Source organism: Punctularia strigosozonata (genome assembly GCF_000264995.1).
Source record: "Punctularia strigosozonata HHB-11173 SS5 unplaced genomic scaffold PUNSTscaffold_13, whole genome shotgun sequence".
Classification (NCBI taxonomy): Eukaryota; Fungi; Basidiomycota; class Agaricomycetes; order Corticiales; family Punctulariaceae; genus Punctularia; species Punctularia strigosozonata.
The window spans coordinates 429935-445962 of record NW_006767445.1 but is presented as its reverse complement, the minus strand read 5'-3'; the positions used below and the strand labels follow the sequence as shown (position 1 = coordinate 445962).

The window sequence follows — 16028 nt, the reverse complement described above, 5'->3', positions numbered from 1 at the left end:
GCTTGAACATGATGCATGACGTGTAATTCATTTCCCCGAGGACAGAGCTCAAAGGAGACCGAGCCCGTCGTGCACAACGAGCAAGTTATATGCGTGTCACGTGGCCGCTGGCGCCGATAGGCTCGCGGTTGTGTTGTCGACGACGACAACGCTGGGCTGTTCGCATTTACTGGCATCTTAGCGACTATGTCTGCTTTTGCAAGGGCACTCTCTCCCGCGATTCGTGAACTTCGTATTCTCTGCTCCCAGTCGGGACCAGGCTCCGAGGGGACCCGGTCAGTGACCCTCGAAGGGGCCTCTCTGTCTCCGGGGCACTGACCGTGCATATACTTCGTATACGAGCAGGCAATTTATTCAGTCTGCGTACCCAGCAATAAAGAAAGCAAACCCTGACCTGCCCGTACTCATCCGAGAGGCGTCGGGCACTCCGGCAAGGTTCTTCGCGCGGTTTGGTAAGCCTCCTGTGCAACTGCGGTCATATGCGACAAGCTCACGACAACTTCTATGCGCACGTAGAGAAGGGAGTGGAGAAACATGTCGAGCTGGATGGGCTGTCGCCTAGCGATGTAGAGGCACGGGTTGCGCAGTTGCTGAAGACGTCCGCGTGAAATGTCGGGTCAGTCCACCACTCCTCTTCCTGAAGTGACGGCGTCCTGATATCGGGCACAGGTCGCGTATCTGCAGCACTCTGTATATATAGCTAGATGCAATCGGACTTCTGGGGACGCCTCGCCACATCTCACCCTCATTCTGACACGCCCCGCAAGGTCGTTAGGAACACAGTCGACGGACCGATTCTTCAGCACGGGAACATAAAACTATCGCTCCTCGGATCTGATCATGAAGTGCCCTCGAGAAGCGCCTTCAACGCAACACCCTGCGCGTCGAATGCCTCCTGCAAACCCGTGCCGTACAGGAGCTCCACCGCTCCGGCCAATCCTCCACCGTATACCTCCGCACTCTCGTACAACGTCTGGTTACCCACCGTGCTAACCTATCTCTATTGACTCAGCTTCGTACCCTGACAGCCATGGGGAGAGCACGTACCGCCTGCCACCGAGTCGCATTCACCGCGATGTCTGGGATGTCGATCTGCTTCCAGGCGACGCGGTGCAGATCAGGCTGCAAGTGCGTGATGTTCTCGAATGAGATCTGCGTGTGGAGCAGGTTCGACGGCGTTGAACGGTTGACGGGAGGGGTCAATGGCGGAATCTGTACATTGATGATGATCCTGGCGCCCTCGAACGCAGTTCTTGGCACGGGTCAGCGAACCCTTCCTCAGACGAGGAAAAGATGTACCTACTGGTTGGCGAGAGGGACGAAGAGATCATCGCAAACCACCTGTGACCTGATGCGATTCTCAGGCCAAATAAATGACGGCGGAACCCTAGAGCCTACCGAGAGAAAGGGTTCCAGTCCGGGTACCGAGGGAAGTCGAGTATCGTGTTCCATACGGTTTCCAGTGGAGCATCGATCAAGATACGCGTGCTCACTTCAAACACTCCAGTACCCTACGTGAAGTTGATCACTGACCCTGTCTCAAGCGCGTTGCAAGGACCGGGCAACACACCAGGTCAGGCAGGTTGGACTGGGCGAGCGACAGCGCGCCATCCAACAGTAGACATGTCGAGGCAACGAGGAGCGTCTGCAGCTTGAACATGGTGGTGAGAGCGAACGATCACGCCAACGTACATCGTTTGCCGGACCCGTTTGCCATTTTATATGTTATTCGCATGATGCAATGAGGCCATAATAGAAAGAAGAACGATGGGAGTAAACCGTTAGACCAGGGCCGGACTGGCAACGCGCCTCCGTGAATGATCCGCGGAAGCGATTACTGCCAGTCGTTCAGCCACGAAGCTCGCACCCCAAGTGCCGCATAGCGTGTATAGCAGCTCACGGGGGCCGTGGATGCACTGTGTGCGCCAAGCCGTGCGTATTGACGTGCGGTGCGGCAACCGGTTGTTCCGCTATTGGGACCGCGCCGGAAATATACCTACCTACCTACCTACCTACGTGGCCGTCGGCAATCGAAGTCTAACGGATGACTAGCAGTGGTTGAGGACGCTTCATAGTTGCTTCACAGGAACGGACATGAAAGGGTTTACATAACATGTTGTAGCTAGTGTGAGGCTGGCGTTAGCGCCGAGGTAGTACAGGAACGTCGCTCTCCATGCCGGTCTTGATACCAACGCCGCCTCAAAGAGGATGAACGAGGCCCAAGCGCCGCATAGCACTGCGGTTCATGCAGAGCTGGCAGTCACCGCCGATCCACTCCACCGCGCCGGCCTTATCCCCTACCTCCAGGCTGGGCGCGCCTGGCTGAATCGCGACCAGCGGGCGGGAGATTCTCTCCTCCATGAAGAAGCTTGCGCACCACGGCTGGCACTCCCCGCTGAGCGGGGCGACGTGGTCCTTCCGGACGTGCTCGTTATAGTCCGAGGCCGGGAAGACGTCTTTCACCCAGGAGAGGATGGTATCGGCCGGCTCCGCCTGGGAGGCCTGGCGACTGCTGGAGGCAACCGGGGAGGCCGTGGGTTTGCGCGCCTCGTGTTCGAAGTCCTTGATCAGCTTGCAGATCGCGCAGGTCCGCACTTTGTCGTGGAAGACATTGCCGTCCGCATCGACGCGCAACCACCTTCATGAGGGCGTGGGATGCGTCAATCCGCTGTTACCCAGGGTGCAACACGTGAACGTTAGACTCACCCGACAGGCAGCGTAGCGGACATGCGATGGGTGAGGTCGTCCGGATTTCCTTTCACGACGCGCAGCTTCGGCGGGTCTGCACCGATGCGGCTCATGAACTTCGCGGCCTCCTCTTCACGACCTTCGCGGATGAGGGCGTCGTGTGCCTCGCGGGCTGCCTCGTAGTCGGCTAGGCGCTGCTCGTAGTCGTCTTGCTGGCGCTTCGCCTTCGTTACTAGCATCACCTCCAGTCCGCGGTCAGACAGGCTATATTTTTCCTTAGCCCTGTGGATGGCGTCAGCCAGGCTCGGACAGACAATGAGCTAATTCATACTTCTCCCGGACCACTTCCTCGCAAAGGATCTTGGCTGCGTTTCGAGCCTGACCCGCGGTGCTAAGCTAAGCCTTAGACGCCGGTGAACGAGCACAATGGAGGAGAGGCGTACAAGATGACCACGGTCGACTCGCTGAGGTTCTTCTCGGAGAGCGTATACTTCCTGGATGAATGCAAGTCGGCATAACAAGCTCTTGCAGGCGACATGGGAATCGCTCACCTGTTTGCTTTTGACGACGTAATGCACGTGTAGCGATCTAGGGCGACGAGACACTTCAAGCAGATGCGCTAGATCACGAACGCAACGTGTTAATAGCAGATGCCTACATGGCGCGCAGCACGCACCCGCATCGACAGCACGTAGACATGTCCGGAGTACGCGTCCTTGCACTCGATGCAATGCAGCTTCATCGCGAGATGCACGAAATGCCTTGCAAATGGCCGGTCACTGACACGTTCAACGAAATCCAATTGACGCACCGCTTCGTATACGAGAGCGAGGATACTTGTGCCCGCTGAAGTTCGATCTTCAGCTGGCCGTCCATCAGCAGCTGAAGCCGATCGTGATCAGTTCGGCGGAGTACCCATCTGACAGGGACGGAACACACACAAGAAACCATTTCTCATAGAGGCGGTCGTCTGTACAGAGCTCGCGCAGGTTCCTAGAGGCGACGAGATAGTCAGAGCGACATCTTGACTAGTGCAGCTTCGAAAACTCACTTATTGACATGGCTTAGCACGAGCAGCTCGCGTGGCCCTAGGAACGCCATGCGCACCACGATCCGCATCGCGTTCAAGAAACCCGCATGAGAGTCGAATGGCAAGCCCGGGTCGGACGGCGGCTGAGGGTCGGACGGCGGCTGAGGGTTGGACGGCGGCTGAGGGTCGGACAGCGGCTGAGGGTCGAACGGCGGCAGAACATCGCTGAAATCTAGTATGTTGAAGATAGGTTGTATTCCCGCCCACGGGTCGTCCGGAATCGAATACATCGCGGCGAACCGCGCGCTGTAGCAATGTGGTATGAGTGTCCAAACAGAGTCGGCGAAACGCTCTCGGGCATCCTTAGGCTCGAACTTGTCACCGAGATGACAGACGTCAACCAGTCAAAATCTGAACGCAGCTGGCAGGCAACATGTGCGGAGATCACCTCCGGTCACAACCCCAGGCTGATCTGTCGAGCACACGCGTAAGCGAGGAACGATGCGTTTCTCAATCGACCGCGCACTGATGTTATTAAGAACGAACGACGAATATAGGGAGCAAACATCAGGTGGAAATAAGGACATAGCATATTCTGTGGACCACAGGTTACTTCGCACGCGCTTCCTTCTCCTGTAACCACGCGTCGGCGTACGGCTGGACGAACAAGAGCGCAGTGAGATGAACGAGATCTTGCCACGACGACACGAGAACGTACCTTCTTCTCAGCTTCGGTCATGGTCTTCCAAGTCTGGGCTGCCGCGCGCGTCACCTCTTTCACGGGCATGTCGGGCGACCGTTTCGCCAGCTGCTCCTGATAGAACCTGAGTGGCCCCAACCCGTCAGGTGAGCAAGAAATGGAAAGAGACAACAGTCATGTCGTACCGTAAGAACGAGGTCATCGGCTTGGGGTGCGCCTTGTGTATGCGGATTCTAGGCTTTCCAGCTTCCACGCGCTTCTTGTTCAACGCTTTGATGATTGTGATATCCGCGTTCTTGGTGTATTCGGCGAGCTTTTCGCGGTAAGCCGGCTGCAACGCTTGATTCTCATCGACGAAGGCCTGGAACACGAAGGGTAAGCCGACGATAAGGGAGCAATTCGCGGCTAGGAACCTGCTTCTCGTGCTCCGTCAATGCTCTCCATGCAGCACCGGCGTCCTTGGACGACTGAATGACCTTCTGCCTGTCCCCCTTGAGATCCATGCCAGCTCGGTATTTCAAGCTGAAGAGTATGAACGGGCTGGGAGGGCGCTTCGGCGGACCGTCGCGAATCATGCTCGCTGTAGAAACACGTCAAAAGCAGATCGCAACATCGGTCATGCCTGACAAACGTACGTTTATACACCGGCACCTTCTTCGCCGGCTTGACCTTTCTTGCCTTGGGTTTCTTCGCGACGGCCTTGGACGCAACTTTCTTCTTGGGAGCCGCCTTCTTCGCCTTCGGCTTAGTCTTAGTCGTAGACTTGGTCGTGGTCGTCGTCTTCTTGCGCCCCGCCGTCTTTGGCTCCGCCTTCTTCGCCGGCTCCCAAAGCGTCGCGGTCGTCAAGAACGTCCGACGGACCGTATGTTGCAGCGTCGATAACGGCGCCACACGCGTCAACAACGCATTGCGCGTTAGCAAAGGTACAAAAAGCCTACTCCCCACCAGAGAAAACATGTTGGGAGCGTAGAACGACAAGGAAAATATTCAAGAGCGCGCCGACGATCGTGGTCGTTGGGTGCGAAAGGCCAATTCGGCTACTGACGGTTGTCTGTGCTCCTCGGGTTAGGTTTTGTTTCACGGGTGCACGGACCATCAAAAGCCAATTTGCTCCAATTCAGGTCCATAAAGAGCAAGTTATGACCCAATGTACGTACTCAATACACGTGAGTAGGGTGGCGCCAAGCGCCGCGTTCCGCCTCCCCTTGCAGTTTGCTCGAATGTATCTATATCAGCGTGCATGTGTACACAAAATAGGTGTGGCATGAATAATTGCGGGGACACAGCAGGAAGCCAGAGGATATATACATGGGCACTAATGAATTGACCACTTCTGACCGTGGGATGTTTATGAAACTTACTTGCCACGGTCAGTAGAGGGTTATCCGCGGACATCCGTGGATATTTAAGTACGGCATAACCAGTGTCACACGGTTCAATAGTAATATCTATTTACGCTCGCGACTTATAGAGGGTAACTTGTAAGTACGTAGATTGTCCAGCACTCTGTCCATTTCATGATCAGACGGGAGGTCAGGTATGGTTACCTGGCCAGAATCCTCCTCTTCTCCGTTCTCCTTGCACGCAATATCAGTCACCAAACCATCGCTCGGCCATAAATCCGTCGGTTCGTGAAACTCGTCTCGCGAAAACTCTACCGTCACGTCTTCTCTGCTTCGCATGAAGATGAGCCGCAGAAGCTCATCATGCTGAAAGTCGCAGCCATCCGGCACACGGAACCGCCTGAGAGATGGGCATGGGTAGGAACAGCTCGCGCGTCCGTACAGGAGCGGCGACCACAGAACCTCGGCGACGGGGAGAGCAAAGCCGCTACCTGCGACATCGACCTGGCGTATCCTCGGATGCGTCATCAACACCCGCGCAAGAGAGTGGTAGGATGATGAGACTCGTAGGAGGGACAGGCGAGTGAGATATGGGAATGTGGGCGTAGGTTTCGGCGATGCTGGCGTCACACCGGCCATCCAGAACGTCAAGATATCCGAGACGTCGACCGTTTCGTACGAAGGGGGCGGAGCGCCCTCGAGAGTAAGACGCCGGATCTTCGTCTCCATTTGACTAAACAGCCGAAGGAAGACGCGGAGGTCAGCACGCGTCGCGTAAGAGAGTGCGAGCCATTTGAGTTGAGGCAGTAGAAGGGGTGGGTCGCGGGGAGTGTCGCGTTGCACACGAGCCTCGGGTACGGCGATCCCTGACACGCGCATCGTGAGGGTTTTCAAACCTGGACATGCGTAGAGAATCCTCCGGAGAGCAGCCTCCGATGGGCGCGCTTCTGCGCAATGGAAGGAAAGTTCGAGATGGCGCAATGTTGACCCTGATAGGATGTCCGGGAGGTTCCACCAGTTGGTGTGCACGCCGCACAGCACCAAGCTCTTCAGTTTCGGTAACGTGCAGCCATGGAACGGGACATGTGCGCGATCCAACGGTAGGAATAATGCAGCGGGCTTGAACGATAACTCGTGCGCAGGAATGTCATTGCATCGGGCTAGGAAAAGGGACGAAAAGTGCGGGAGCAGCTTCGATTGCACCGAGGCGAGGCGAGCCAGGACATCATGCAGTGGTCCGTATGTATCAGAGAGCATTGCAACGGACCGCAAGCGATCTATGTTGCATTCTAGGAGGTCGAGCAGAGGAGCCAGAACTGCGCGCGGGAACGGATGCTCATACATGGGATCATCATCCTCGGAGGAGTCCCTATGATAGAGGTGAGTGGGGAAGGCATGAAATATAATAGGTTTATGCTCACACGTCTTCTGGCTCTGAGAAGTCCCACTCCGGATCGCGACAGTCGATGAGGACGTCGAATGGCATCTGCTGCGAACGCGCGAGATTACGCACGACCATGCTCAGGTCCAGCTGTCTGGCCTCGGTAACCGGATCGGGAATGACATCGTATCGAGTCACATAAGTCCTCGTCCAGAGAGACGGGGTGTTCATTGCGACATTCCGCCACAAACGGCTCACGCTAATGATCGAGGCGAGAACTTCATCCTCGAAAGAGGTGAATCCGTGAGGAAGAGGTGCATATTCGTCTGTGTCGTCCAACGCCTGGACGGCGAGCAGGAATATATCGCCCAGGAGCTCATCCGGGAGCCCGGAGATTGAACACACCTCCCGAGTCGCCATAACCAAGGAGGGTAAACAAGGCAAGCTGATGAGCCATGGCAAAGATATCGGGCAGCATTATAAGGAGGTTGACTTTGCGCCCTGCTCCGAGTGAGACAGAGCGACGCGAGGCGCCGCTGCGAGCCCTAGAGATCGGCGCGGAATGTCAAAGCACTAGCACCCAAACTCGGCCCGAGCATGATTAGGCGCGCCCTGTAGGCGCCTGTAGGTACGCCGCTTAACACTTCGGCTATCAACACGATCTCGTACACACGTGTTCAGGCCCACTCGCTCAGTTTTCGCTCCAACTTAGCCTCGGATGTTTGCGAGCCTCAAGAGGATGCGCTAACGGGACATGAACACGCACTTTGCCAGTTGGGTTGTGTCGAAAGGCCTCGCGTCGGTGTTGAGTTCGCTTCCGAATGTCTCATCCGCTGCGTCATAGCAGAATTGGCAGGCTGTTCCTTCCTACACCTCGTTCAAGAAGTCACACATATGAGACACACTGAGGTCGGAGAACCGGGATCAGGCTTGACAACATTTACGGCTGACAGATGCGGTCCGAGTTTCCCAATCAGGACTCAGCAACTCTTTGTGCGCGCGAATATACACGTCCTCAAAGCGCAGATGCAGTTCCACCATCCTCCTCAGGGCAGTTCGCTTCCCGCGATTTGGTCATTTCTGTTTTCGTTTCTTTTTGTTGCGTCCTTCTTCATCTGCTCCTCCAGGAACGTTGTCCTCAGCCGCCTGCGCATTTGTTACCGTCGATGTATCAAGGCCGGCTGTGACAGGAACCTGTACCGGTTCGATCGCGTGCGGAGGAACATCGCCGTTGCGCGAGCGTTTGCGAGAGGCGGGTGGAGCGTCAACATCTGTACTGCTTAATGAGACATCCTCCGGCTCGGCAGTGTCGGGTGCAGTATTGCCCTGAACGGTCGATAATGGCGCCTGCGCGGGCTTGCTTGAAGGTACCGTCGTTTGAGATGGGATAACGAGCTTCGGCTCCGATAGGATTGCCCGATACGTCTTACGAGTTTCTGCAGAGCGAACGGACGAAGCTTAACAAAGATCGGCAAGGGTGTAGCAAAATACTGCGTACGCGCGCGAAGGACGAGCGACTTGCAAGTTTTGGTAGACGCGTCGTGCGCCGCATCTTGAGCCAATCCCAGGAGCGCGATCCTATAGCCAAGGTATTTGCATCAACTTGCGTACAGGGGAACAAATGTTTCCGCGACAAATGACTCACAGATTGCCGACATCTCGAGGCGCCCGCATGCTCGCTTCGCTATACGCGCCGCTGCTCACAATGAACCCCTTTCCCTTCGTCACTCGAGCAACCTCCCTCGCTCCCGCCCACCAGTTCCTCTTGACACCTGCCCCGCCGTCGGACCCTCCAGCCGCCCCGCTCCCGTCTAGGTCCATGCTCTCTCCCAGGGCACCGGCATAGCAAATCTCAAACACTGCGCCGTTACGCAGCGCCGTCCGGACAAGGGTGTGCTTTAGGTGATAGGGAAGACGAGGAAGCGTCAGCGGGAGGGAGATAATGTGCGTGGTGAGGTTCGAGGGTTGCGAATGTGTGAGGCAAGCGAGCGAGAGGGTCGTACTGGTCGTCGGAGTGAGAGCAAGGATGTCGTAGGAGGAGAGGAGAGGGATGTTTGCGTTCGTCTATGGGCATAGAAAACGGGGTTGAACACTTCTGGGTATGAAGAACAAGCTGTTGTACGTACGAGTCCGAAGCCCTTCTCGCTGTCTTCATCTAGGACAATCGTCAATCGCTTCAAGAACACGATTCCTTTGCGTTTTTGCATTTGAGCAAGGAGTGGATCCAGAATATTGACATGACTCTTCTGATCCAGCTTCTTGTACAGCGTCTGGGTGAGAGCGAGAACCGTGTATCCCACTGCCCTTCACCAGTGAGAAGTCCAATTAGGCTCGTTGACATCGCGAGGCATACGGACTATGGACTAGAAGATCTATACGCTTCTCAATCGAGGCGAGCTGCCCTGGAGGAAAGACGACATTCGGCGCTTGTTGGCTGGTTGAGGCTTGTTGTGATTGTTTTCCCTTCGCCTTCTTCGATTGTTGTGCTTGACCAGTCGATGGAGGCGGTCGTATTGGAACGTTGAAATCGAAGTACATCTCTGGTGAAAGCTCGCCAAGTTCCACTCGCGAGGCGTTCGAAGGCGACCGGTACCGGCGCGTGAGACATGGGTCAGGGCTTGCGCGACCTTTCACCGTCCGCCGCCCGCGTTCACATCGCGCTACAGAATGTTCACGCTGCCTACATCATGTCCTCGCTTAGCTTCATTATACATGAATAAAGCACATGGCTTTGTGCCCTTGCAGCTCGTGCAACCAACTCCGACGATACGCAGGACTTTCTGCCGAACAGCCGTCTCATTGCTGCCCATGCGAATCAGAGCTGAAGCCGCAGGTAACGCGGAGCCCTCAGAGACGCAGACGCCCAAGAGACCGCCCGGCCGGCCTAAAGGCAGCAAAAGCAAAAAATACCTCGCGAAGCGTGCGTCGGTCCTTCACCTCGTAGACGGTGCGAGCCTGGATCAGGCCATGAACGCGTTTCGCTTTCAGCCCCTATCGCGTATATCAAGAGGGACGGGCCTCCACGCAAGCCTCCCTCTTCGTTTTACCTATTTGCGACCCCGTATGTCGTGCAGCGCAATACGAAGGGGTCCATCGAGCGGACACGGGAGGCCATGCGGGAAGCTGCCGCGCGGTGGCATGCGCTGGCGGATGACGAGAAACAGGTAAGCAGGTTTCTAAGTACGTGCCATCTTTGCGCATCCTAATGTTGACTTTGCGCCGCTCTCTCATGCAGGTATATAGGGATCAATATGCGAAGCTCCTCGAGCGCTATTTCGTCAGTAAAGCGGAATGGAGGAAGAATGCTGATCCTGTCTTGATTCGCGAGCTCAACAAGAAACGGGAGAGGAGGGGAAAGACCAAGTTTCGCAGGTCGGGTGCGGCACAACATTACCCGATGACGGCGTATATGAGGTAGGTGTTCAAGATCTGACCAAGCCCCACCTTCTATCTTGTCCCGAAGAAGTCCGGCATGGCTTGCGACTGACGTCGCTTTAGGTTTTACTCAGACTGGGCCACTCAACAACGGCAATCCGGGGTCAAAACCGGCGGCAAATTCGCGCAGAAGGTTAGCGCGGCTTGGAAGGCGCTATCCGAGGAAGAAAAGCTGGTGCGTCCACATAACCCATACGGTCATGCGGTCATTGAACCATTCTCTAGCCCTATCATGAAGCAGCAGCGAAGGAGCGAGCGGCACTGGACAGCGCTGCTGCAACCACGTGAGACGTCTCTTCCCGCGGCTCTGCGCTTCCTCAGGCTCCCCCGTTGATCCTGTGCAGGAGTGCGTCTTCGTTGGAGACCTAAGGAAACCCCGTCGCTATTCATGCCCTGCGCTCCTTCCCGTGGAAACCCCCATACCCGTTCAGGGCCGAATCACAGGCCTGAGCCCACCAAGATCATGCACCGCGCCCTTCTCCCGTCCCACAGTGCGGCGAACCAACTACTCAGAGGTCTGGCAAGATTCAATCCTGTATGCATACTCAGTCGTTTGCAAATATGACCCACCCGCCCTGCGCTATCTGTCTTACTGCGAGACCGTATATCCGTTTCCCTTCTGATGGGTGTCGGTGTGAAGACTCGAGGGGCGGGAACCGGGGTGCCAGGGCCCGCGTTGACGTTCCCGCCTTAGGCTTGGAAGATACCGCAGCAACAGTGGGCATGGTACATATTGATCGATGCCCAGGCGCCGGACGCCCAGGGCCGAAACTTGGCCGAGCGAGGGCCCGTTGGGCCCGCTCGTACCTGGTGCGTGTACGAACGGGGGGAGGTATTACCTCGCTTTCCATCAGTACTGAAGTCGCTGCATTTGCGTTACGCCAGAATATTCTGAACCTGTGTGGGAGAGCTTCGAACGGTGCCGCGGTTTGGTAGCTGCTGCTCGAGCTTTTCTTACCCGCTCATACAGTCTATACGTGGTTATCAGTTCGCGGTTGCACGTTCATGTGTTCCGCTATTGGGACCGCGCCGGAAATATACCTACCTACCTACCTACATGGCGCCCCCATCTTTCCCTCGCTGATCTTCCTAAAAGGAAGGTCACATCGCCATGCTGCGTGCGAATTCTTATCCCGGCCAAGCCTCCAGATCACACGCGACCTCATAGCGAACTCCCAACAGGTTCTTTTGCCTTGGTATAGTAGAAGCTCGAACTAAAGAGGTGGAAGCGACCGACAATTGACGAGGATCGACCTCGATGCTTCCGAGGCATGCCGGCGGCAGGTCGAGCCTGGACGCTTAAATGTATCGATGGGTACGCAAGCGCGATTGAACGTACCTCGTGGCTGACATCCTACGCACGCCAGCGCAAACACCCACGTATTACTGAAGACCTTCGATGAGACCTTCGAAAAGCGCCGAAGAAGTCGGAGCCGATGCGCCCATGACGGAAGAGACCGCCGTATGAAACGCGGAGCAAACTCCATCATGCAGAACGGAACGGTCGCTATTGTAAAGTACTCTACTGAACGGATGGGTATTGACGAGTACGATGCGCTCGGTCCCTACGGGGATATACTATGTGCGTTGTACACGCTTTACTTCCAGATGTTGATTATTCTGAGTGCTTATGATGATCAAGTGCTCGGATGTAGGTGCCAATACAATAGTGGCTATCCGCTACAACACTGTGTACTTAGCTCCGGCTACTTGAACTATATTTACTGTGAACATTCTCCGCATATGGACGACCCTGGACGTGGTCCGGTGAGTCAACGTCATCCGCGCTTGATCCCTACGGGGATATACTGTTTGCGTTGTACACGCTTTACTTCCAGATAACAACTATTCTGAGTGCTTATGATGATCAAGTGCTCGGATGTAGGTGACAATACAATCGTGGCTACCTGCTATACTTACCCTGTATACTTAGCTGCGGCTACTTGAACTATATTTACTGTGAACATCCTCCGCATATGGACGACCCTGGACGTGGTCCGGTGAGTCAACGTCATCCGCGCTTCGCCTCCCAACGAGGGCTATGCCAGAGAAGTCCGCCGTGCTGAGCCATCGCTATTAATGATTCCGCCGGCGCCGACAATGACCTCGAAGCACGTTCTAAAGTAAAGTTGTAAACATCCGAGGTATGCATGTCAGTATTTAGGAGGGTAGGCATGGGAGGCTGGGGCCAGCCGCCGGACCCAATCCAGGGGATGGACGGCATCTGGCATGCTTATCTGTACGTACGCTCCGCCGCTGTCGTGACGGGCGTGCGGACTACGTTGCATATTTATGCTCTGAACAGATCGATAACAGCAAGGTTAACGTTTCGCCTGCCTAACACTGATACTTAGCCACCTCCTATTGTACCGCTTTGTATCGCCGAATATATTATGATCCTCTTGAGGCACTGCTGAAGGTTTGGGGTAGGTAGTAGTACGTTTACTGTATTCGAACTCGCTTCAGAGTATATCTGGACTGTCGACGCTCTGCACTTTTCGGGCTGTTGGGGGACGGCCGTGTGGCCAAGAGTTCGGGTAATCCCGAGATACTGATGCGTCCCGGCTCGCCACTAGTGCGAGCCCTGGGGCCCGGCTGTTCCGGTATTGGGACCGCGCCGGTTAATACTACCTACCTACCTACCTGATGCGCCACCAAAGACGACCTGCTAGCCTTGCCTCTTGCGACGTGGGGATCAGGTACGGGCCGCGTGCTGTCACTAGGTGCCTTTGCGTAAGAAGATACGCTGCCATGTTGACTCAGTTAAGTTCCTATGAGGTTGCTTCGACTTTCTATACGAGCATACCTCGGCGGCAACGGCTGCCAGCTCCCCGCTGCTGTGCAAGGGTATATCGGGCTTCATGTACTCACGATGCAGAAGATGACACCCCACGATGAAACGCAGCATCCGTTCGGGAGCTGAATTGAATTTTCAACGATTGATCTGATTACCCCTGGATCACACGCGAGTACTTCTCTGCGGTTTTGTCGGGAACCAACGGCCCCTAAGTATTAATCGCATATTTTACACTTGACGAGAGCATGCTCGGCGTCGGGCGAGGCCAATCCCGGAAATTCTGATTTTCCACGTCGAATTTGATCGCCAATTGCAGGCTGATTACAGACGACTACTTATCGGCGTGCTCCCAGGCGCTCCTCGTGCTTTCGGGAAGAAGCCCCACATGCTCGTCATTCCCGTACCGCTCGGGCTAAGCATAGGGATTAAGTTAACGTTCTACCGAAACCGTGACCGACTTGTTATATACAGATGATACTCTCTATCGCTTGTTGATGATGGGACACATCGGGTTTGTGGCTCTGCTCCCGATCAGTTTATCTAAGCGCCACGAAGTCGCGAATCTGATGGGGATGGACGCCAGGAACTTTGGTCGATTCACAGCTTCACGAGCGCAAATTTCCACCTGGGCTTTACCGTTGTCACGGTCCCTCGACCGTTATCCGGTTCCACGCTATACTGCGCCGTCAGGTGGGCCAGAAACGGGATCTCACCCGGAGTATATCGCCTCGCCGGTGCAGCGCATATGAGAGCTCCTCATTTCTTCATTTCCTCCCCCTCTTCCCCGCTCTCGTCGCTCGTCTCCGTGTCATCGCCACTCTCGCAGTGCATGACTCCCTACGCAGCATCCGACATCTAACCTCTTCAGAACCCATCTCACGCTCCTTCCTCAGAGACCATCGCGGTCTTGTAAGTCGGTGCACTCCGGCCTTTGCGACTCGTGAACTGGACGTGCTTAGTCCTCAAGGGTTGGCACTTCACAACGCCCCTGCTCAATCTCTGGGTTCGACGCGCAGCTCTCGCGATGCCAGCCGCCGACTATGGGCCAATTGCCGGTAACGAGACGGACAGTCAGATCGGGGATGACCGCTTCTGGATCCATGCCTCGGTCATCTATGGCCTATTCTATGGTGCAGTACAATACGACTTCCCATGAGACTCCATGCTGACCTCATGGTATATACCAGGCATTCACGTTTGCATTTACTGCATCACGGCCTACTTCGTACTGCAGCGCAAAATCGCCAAGCGGACGAACATGTTCCTGTTTCTGCTTATTACGGTCCTACTAGGGACCGGGTCGACCGTGTTCGCGGCGTCTACCAAACTCCTGGAACTCATGTTTGTGGACAACCGTAATTATCCAGGCGGGGTAAACAGCTGGTACGAGGATGTTGGGCAGACTACCAGCTGGATCGTCCTCTCGAACGCGGCGTATTTCTTCTCAGAGATGTTCGCGGATGGGTTCCTGGTGAGCGATTCGTAGTATCCATGACGATTGCGGATCTAAGTAGGTCTTTCTTCGAAGCTTCATCGTTGCTGGATAGTGTGGAATAAGAATTACTGGGTTATGATCCTTCCTTCGCTCATGTACCTGTACCTCATGGGTAAGCGTTCGAGACGTCTTTCACTTCGCTAAGTCTGACCCCTACTAGGCCTCGGTTTCCCTCTCATGTGTGTTCCGTCATTGACATCGCTATGGTTCAACTTGGCTCTCATCTCGTCATGGTTTGGCGGTGCCGCCGCTCGTGAGTAATCCATTTTTTTTGCCTCCCGCTCCGCTGGTGCTATGATCTCATGGTCCGTACCACAGTCAATATCCTCCTCACCCTCCTCATCGGCGGCCGCTTGGTATGGCATACTCGAGAGCTTCGGCGCACGTTCGGCGCCGGTCATGGCGCGCACTATCTTTCCGTAACCGAGATCGTCGTCGAGTCCGCCGCGACTTATGCCGCTCTTGAGATCCTCTTTATCTGCTTCTTCGCGCGCAACAACAGCCTACTCGCTAACGCATTGGCATGGCCAATACTAACACAAGCTGTGGTATGTCCCGCGTTTGCGATTTCTGCGAATGACTTGCCTGACGGGATTTGCATAGTGTATCGCGCCCGACCTCATCATCCTCCGAGGCGTCCTAAAATCTGCCACAAGGGGATCGCAACCCTCCGCGTACAGCAATCCGGCGAGCACCTACCAGGGCGGGGCCACCGCCCGCACGATGCTATCAGCGACCGCGGCACGCCATAACAGCATCCACCTCAACTCGATGCAGGTCAAAGTCGACGAGGAAGTCGTTCACGATAACGACTCTATGTACGACCCCGAGATCGGCCACACACCGAAAGCACGGGAGTTCTTGCAACGTGACCTGTAGAAGTTAATGCGCTTTGGGTATTTATCTTTGTCTGGCGGCTTTGATTTGTGGAGTCTATCTAGAGTTGTTGTTGTGCTGTATCCCGTCGTAAGGACGCTGATGTTGTTACTCGCTGTTGCACCCACCTGTACCCTAATGACTAGTTCTCGTATGCGTTGACCATATGCATGTCTCTGTCCTACCCGCGTGATTCCATTTATAAAGGGATAAGAAGGACTACGCGCGGGGCCGAGGGGCCGATGGGCCGATCGCGAGGCTGTGCTCTTGGAGCTATTCGATT

At 55.4% G+C, this 16028-nt stretch overlaps 8 protein-coding genes across 8 annotated transcripts; 3 read left to right on the top strand and 5 right to left on the bottom strand.

The window, feature by feature from the left end:
• Positions 1-186: 186 nt before the first annotated feature.
• Positions 187-608, top strand: PUNSTDRAFT_115896 (NADH dehydrogenase alpha subcomplex subunit 2; the record flags this gene model as incomplete). The annotated part of the gene is made up of 3 exons (XM_007387208.1): positions 187-275; positions 346-452; positions 517-608. 3 exons carry the CDS (start codon positions 187-189, stop codon positions 606-608), a joined length of 288 nt encoding a protein of 95 aa, XP_007387270.1.
• Positions 609-838: 230 nt separating this feature from the next.
• PUNSTDRAFT_115895 (uncharacterized protein) lies at positions 839-1660 on the bottom strand (the record flags this gene model as incomplete). Its single annotated transcript, XM_007387207.1, has 5 exons — positions 839-994; positions 1048-1252; positions 1304-1348; positions 1399-1511; positions 1571-1660. 5 exons carry the CDS (start codon positions 1658-1660, stop codon positions 839-841), a joined length of 609 nt encoding a protein of 202 aa, XP_007387269.1.
• A 417-nt stretch (positions 1661-2077) lies between these two features.
• PUNSTDRAFT_54850 (uncharacterized protein) lies at positions 2078-2403 on the bottom strand. Its single transcript, XM_007387206.1, has one exon. The coding sequence runs from the start codon at positions 2359-2361 to the stop codon at positions 2200-2202; it is 162 nt and encodes a 53-aa protein (XP_007387268.1). The 5' UTR covers positions 2362-2403; the 3' UTR covers positions 2078-2199.
• Positions 2404-4227: 1824 nt separating this feature from the next.
• Positions 4228-5448, bottom strand: PUNSTDRAFT_122362 (uncharacterized protein). The gene is made up of 5 exons (XM_007387205.1): positions 5054-5448; positions 4832-4998; positions 4604-4779; positions 4437-4542; positions 4228-4375 (listed from the first exon to the last, which is right to left on the bottom strand). The coding sequence occupies exons 1-5, from the start codon at positions 5373-5375 to the stop codon at positions 4328-4330; spliced, it is 819 nt and encodes a 272-aa protein (XP_007387267.1). The 5' UTR covers positions 5376-5448; the 3' UTR covers positions 4228-4327.
• Positions 5449-5866: 418 nt separating this feature from the next.
• Positions 5867-7562, bottom strand: PUNSTDRAFT_137562 (uncharacterized protein; the record flags this gene model as incomplete). The annotated part of the gene is made up of 2 exons (XM_007387204.1): positions 5867-7130; positions 7183-7562. 2 exons carry the CDS (start codon positions 7560-7562, stop codon positions 5867-5869), a joined length of 1644 nt encoding a protein of 547 aa, XP_007387266.1.
• Positions 7563-8001: 439 nt separating this feature from the next.
• PUNSTDRAFT_91715 (PHP domain-like protein) lies at positions 8002-9748 on the bottom strand. The gene is made up of 5 exons (XM_007387203.1): positions 9500-9748; positions 9269-9441; positions 8788-9206; positions 8641-8720; positions 8002-8578 (listed from the first exon to the last, which is right to left on the bottom strand). Exons 1-5 carry the CDS (start codon positions 9678-9680, stop codon positions 8217-8219), a joined length of 1215 nt encoding a protein of 404 aa, XP_007387265.1. The 5' UTR covers positions 9681-9748; the 3' UTR covers positions 8002-8216.
• Positions 9749-10130: 382 nt separating this feature from the next.
• PUNSTDRAFT_54847 (uncharacterized protein) lies at positions 10131-11129 on the top strand. Its single transcript, XM_007387202.1, has 4 exons — positions 10131-10306; positions 10378-10556; positions 10641-10752; positions 10803-11129. Exons 1-4 carry the CDS (start codon positions 10256-10258, stop codon positions 10863-10865), a joined length of 405 nt encoding a protein of 134 aa, XP_007387264.1. The 5' UTR covers positions 10131-10255; the 3' UTR covers positions 10866-11129.
• A 3029-nt stretch (positions 11130-14158) lies between these two features.
• On the top strand, positions 14159-15922 carry PUNSTDRAFT_122359 (uncharacterized protein). Its single transcript, XM_007387201.1, has 6 exons — positions 14159-14504; positions 14562-14845; positions 14903-14981; positions 15030-15122; positions 15188-15417; positions 15473-15922. The coding sequence occupies exons 1-6, from the start codon at positions 14399-14401 to the stop codon at positions 15746-15748; spliced, it is 1068 nt and encodes a 355-aa protein (XP_007387263.1). The 5' UTR covers positions 14159-14398; the 3' UTR covers positions 15749-15922.
• The last annotated feature ends 106 nt before the right edge of the window (positions 15923-16028 follow it).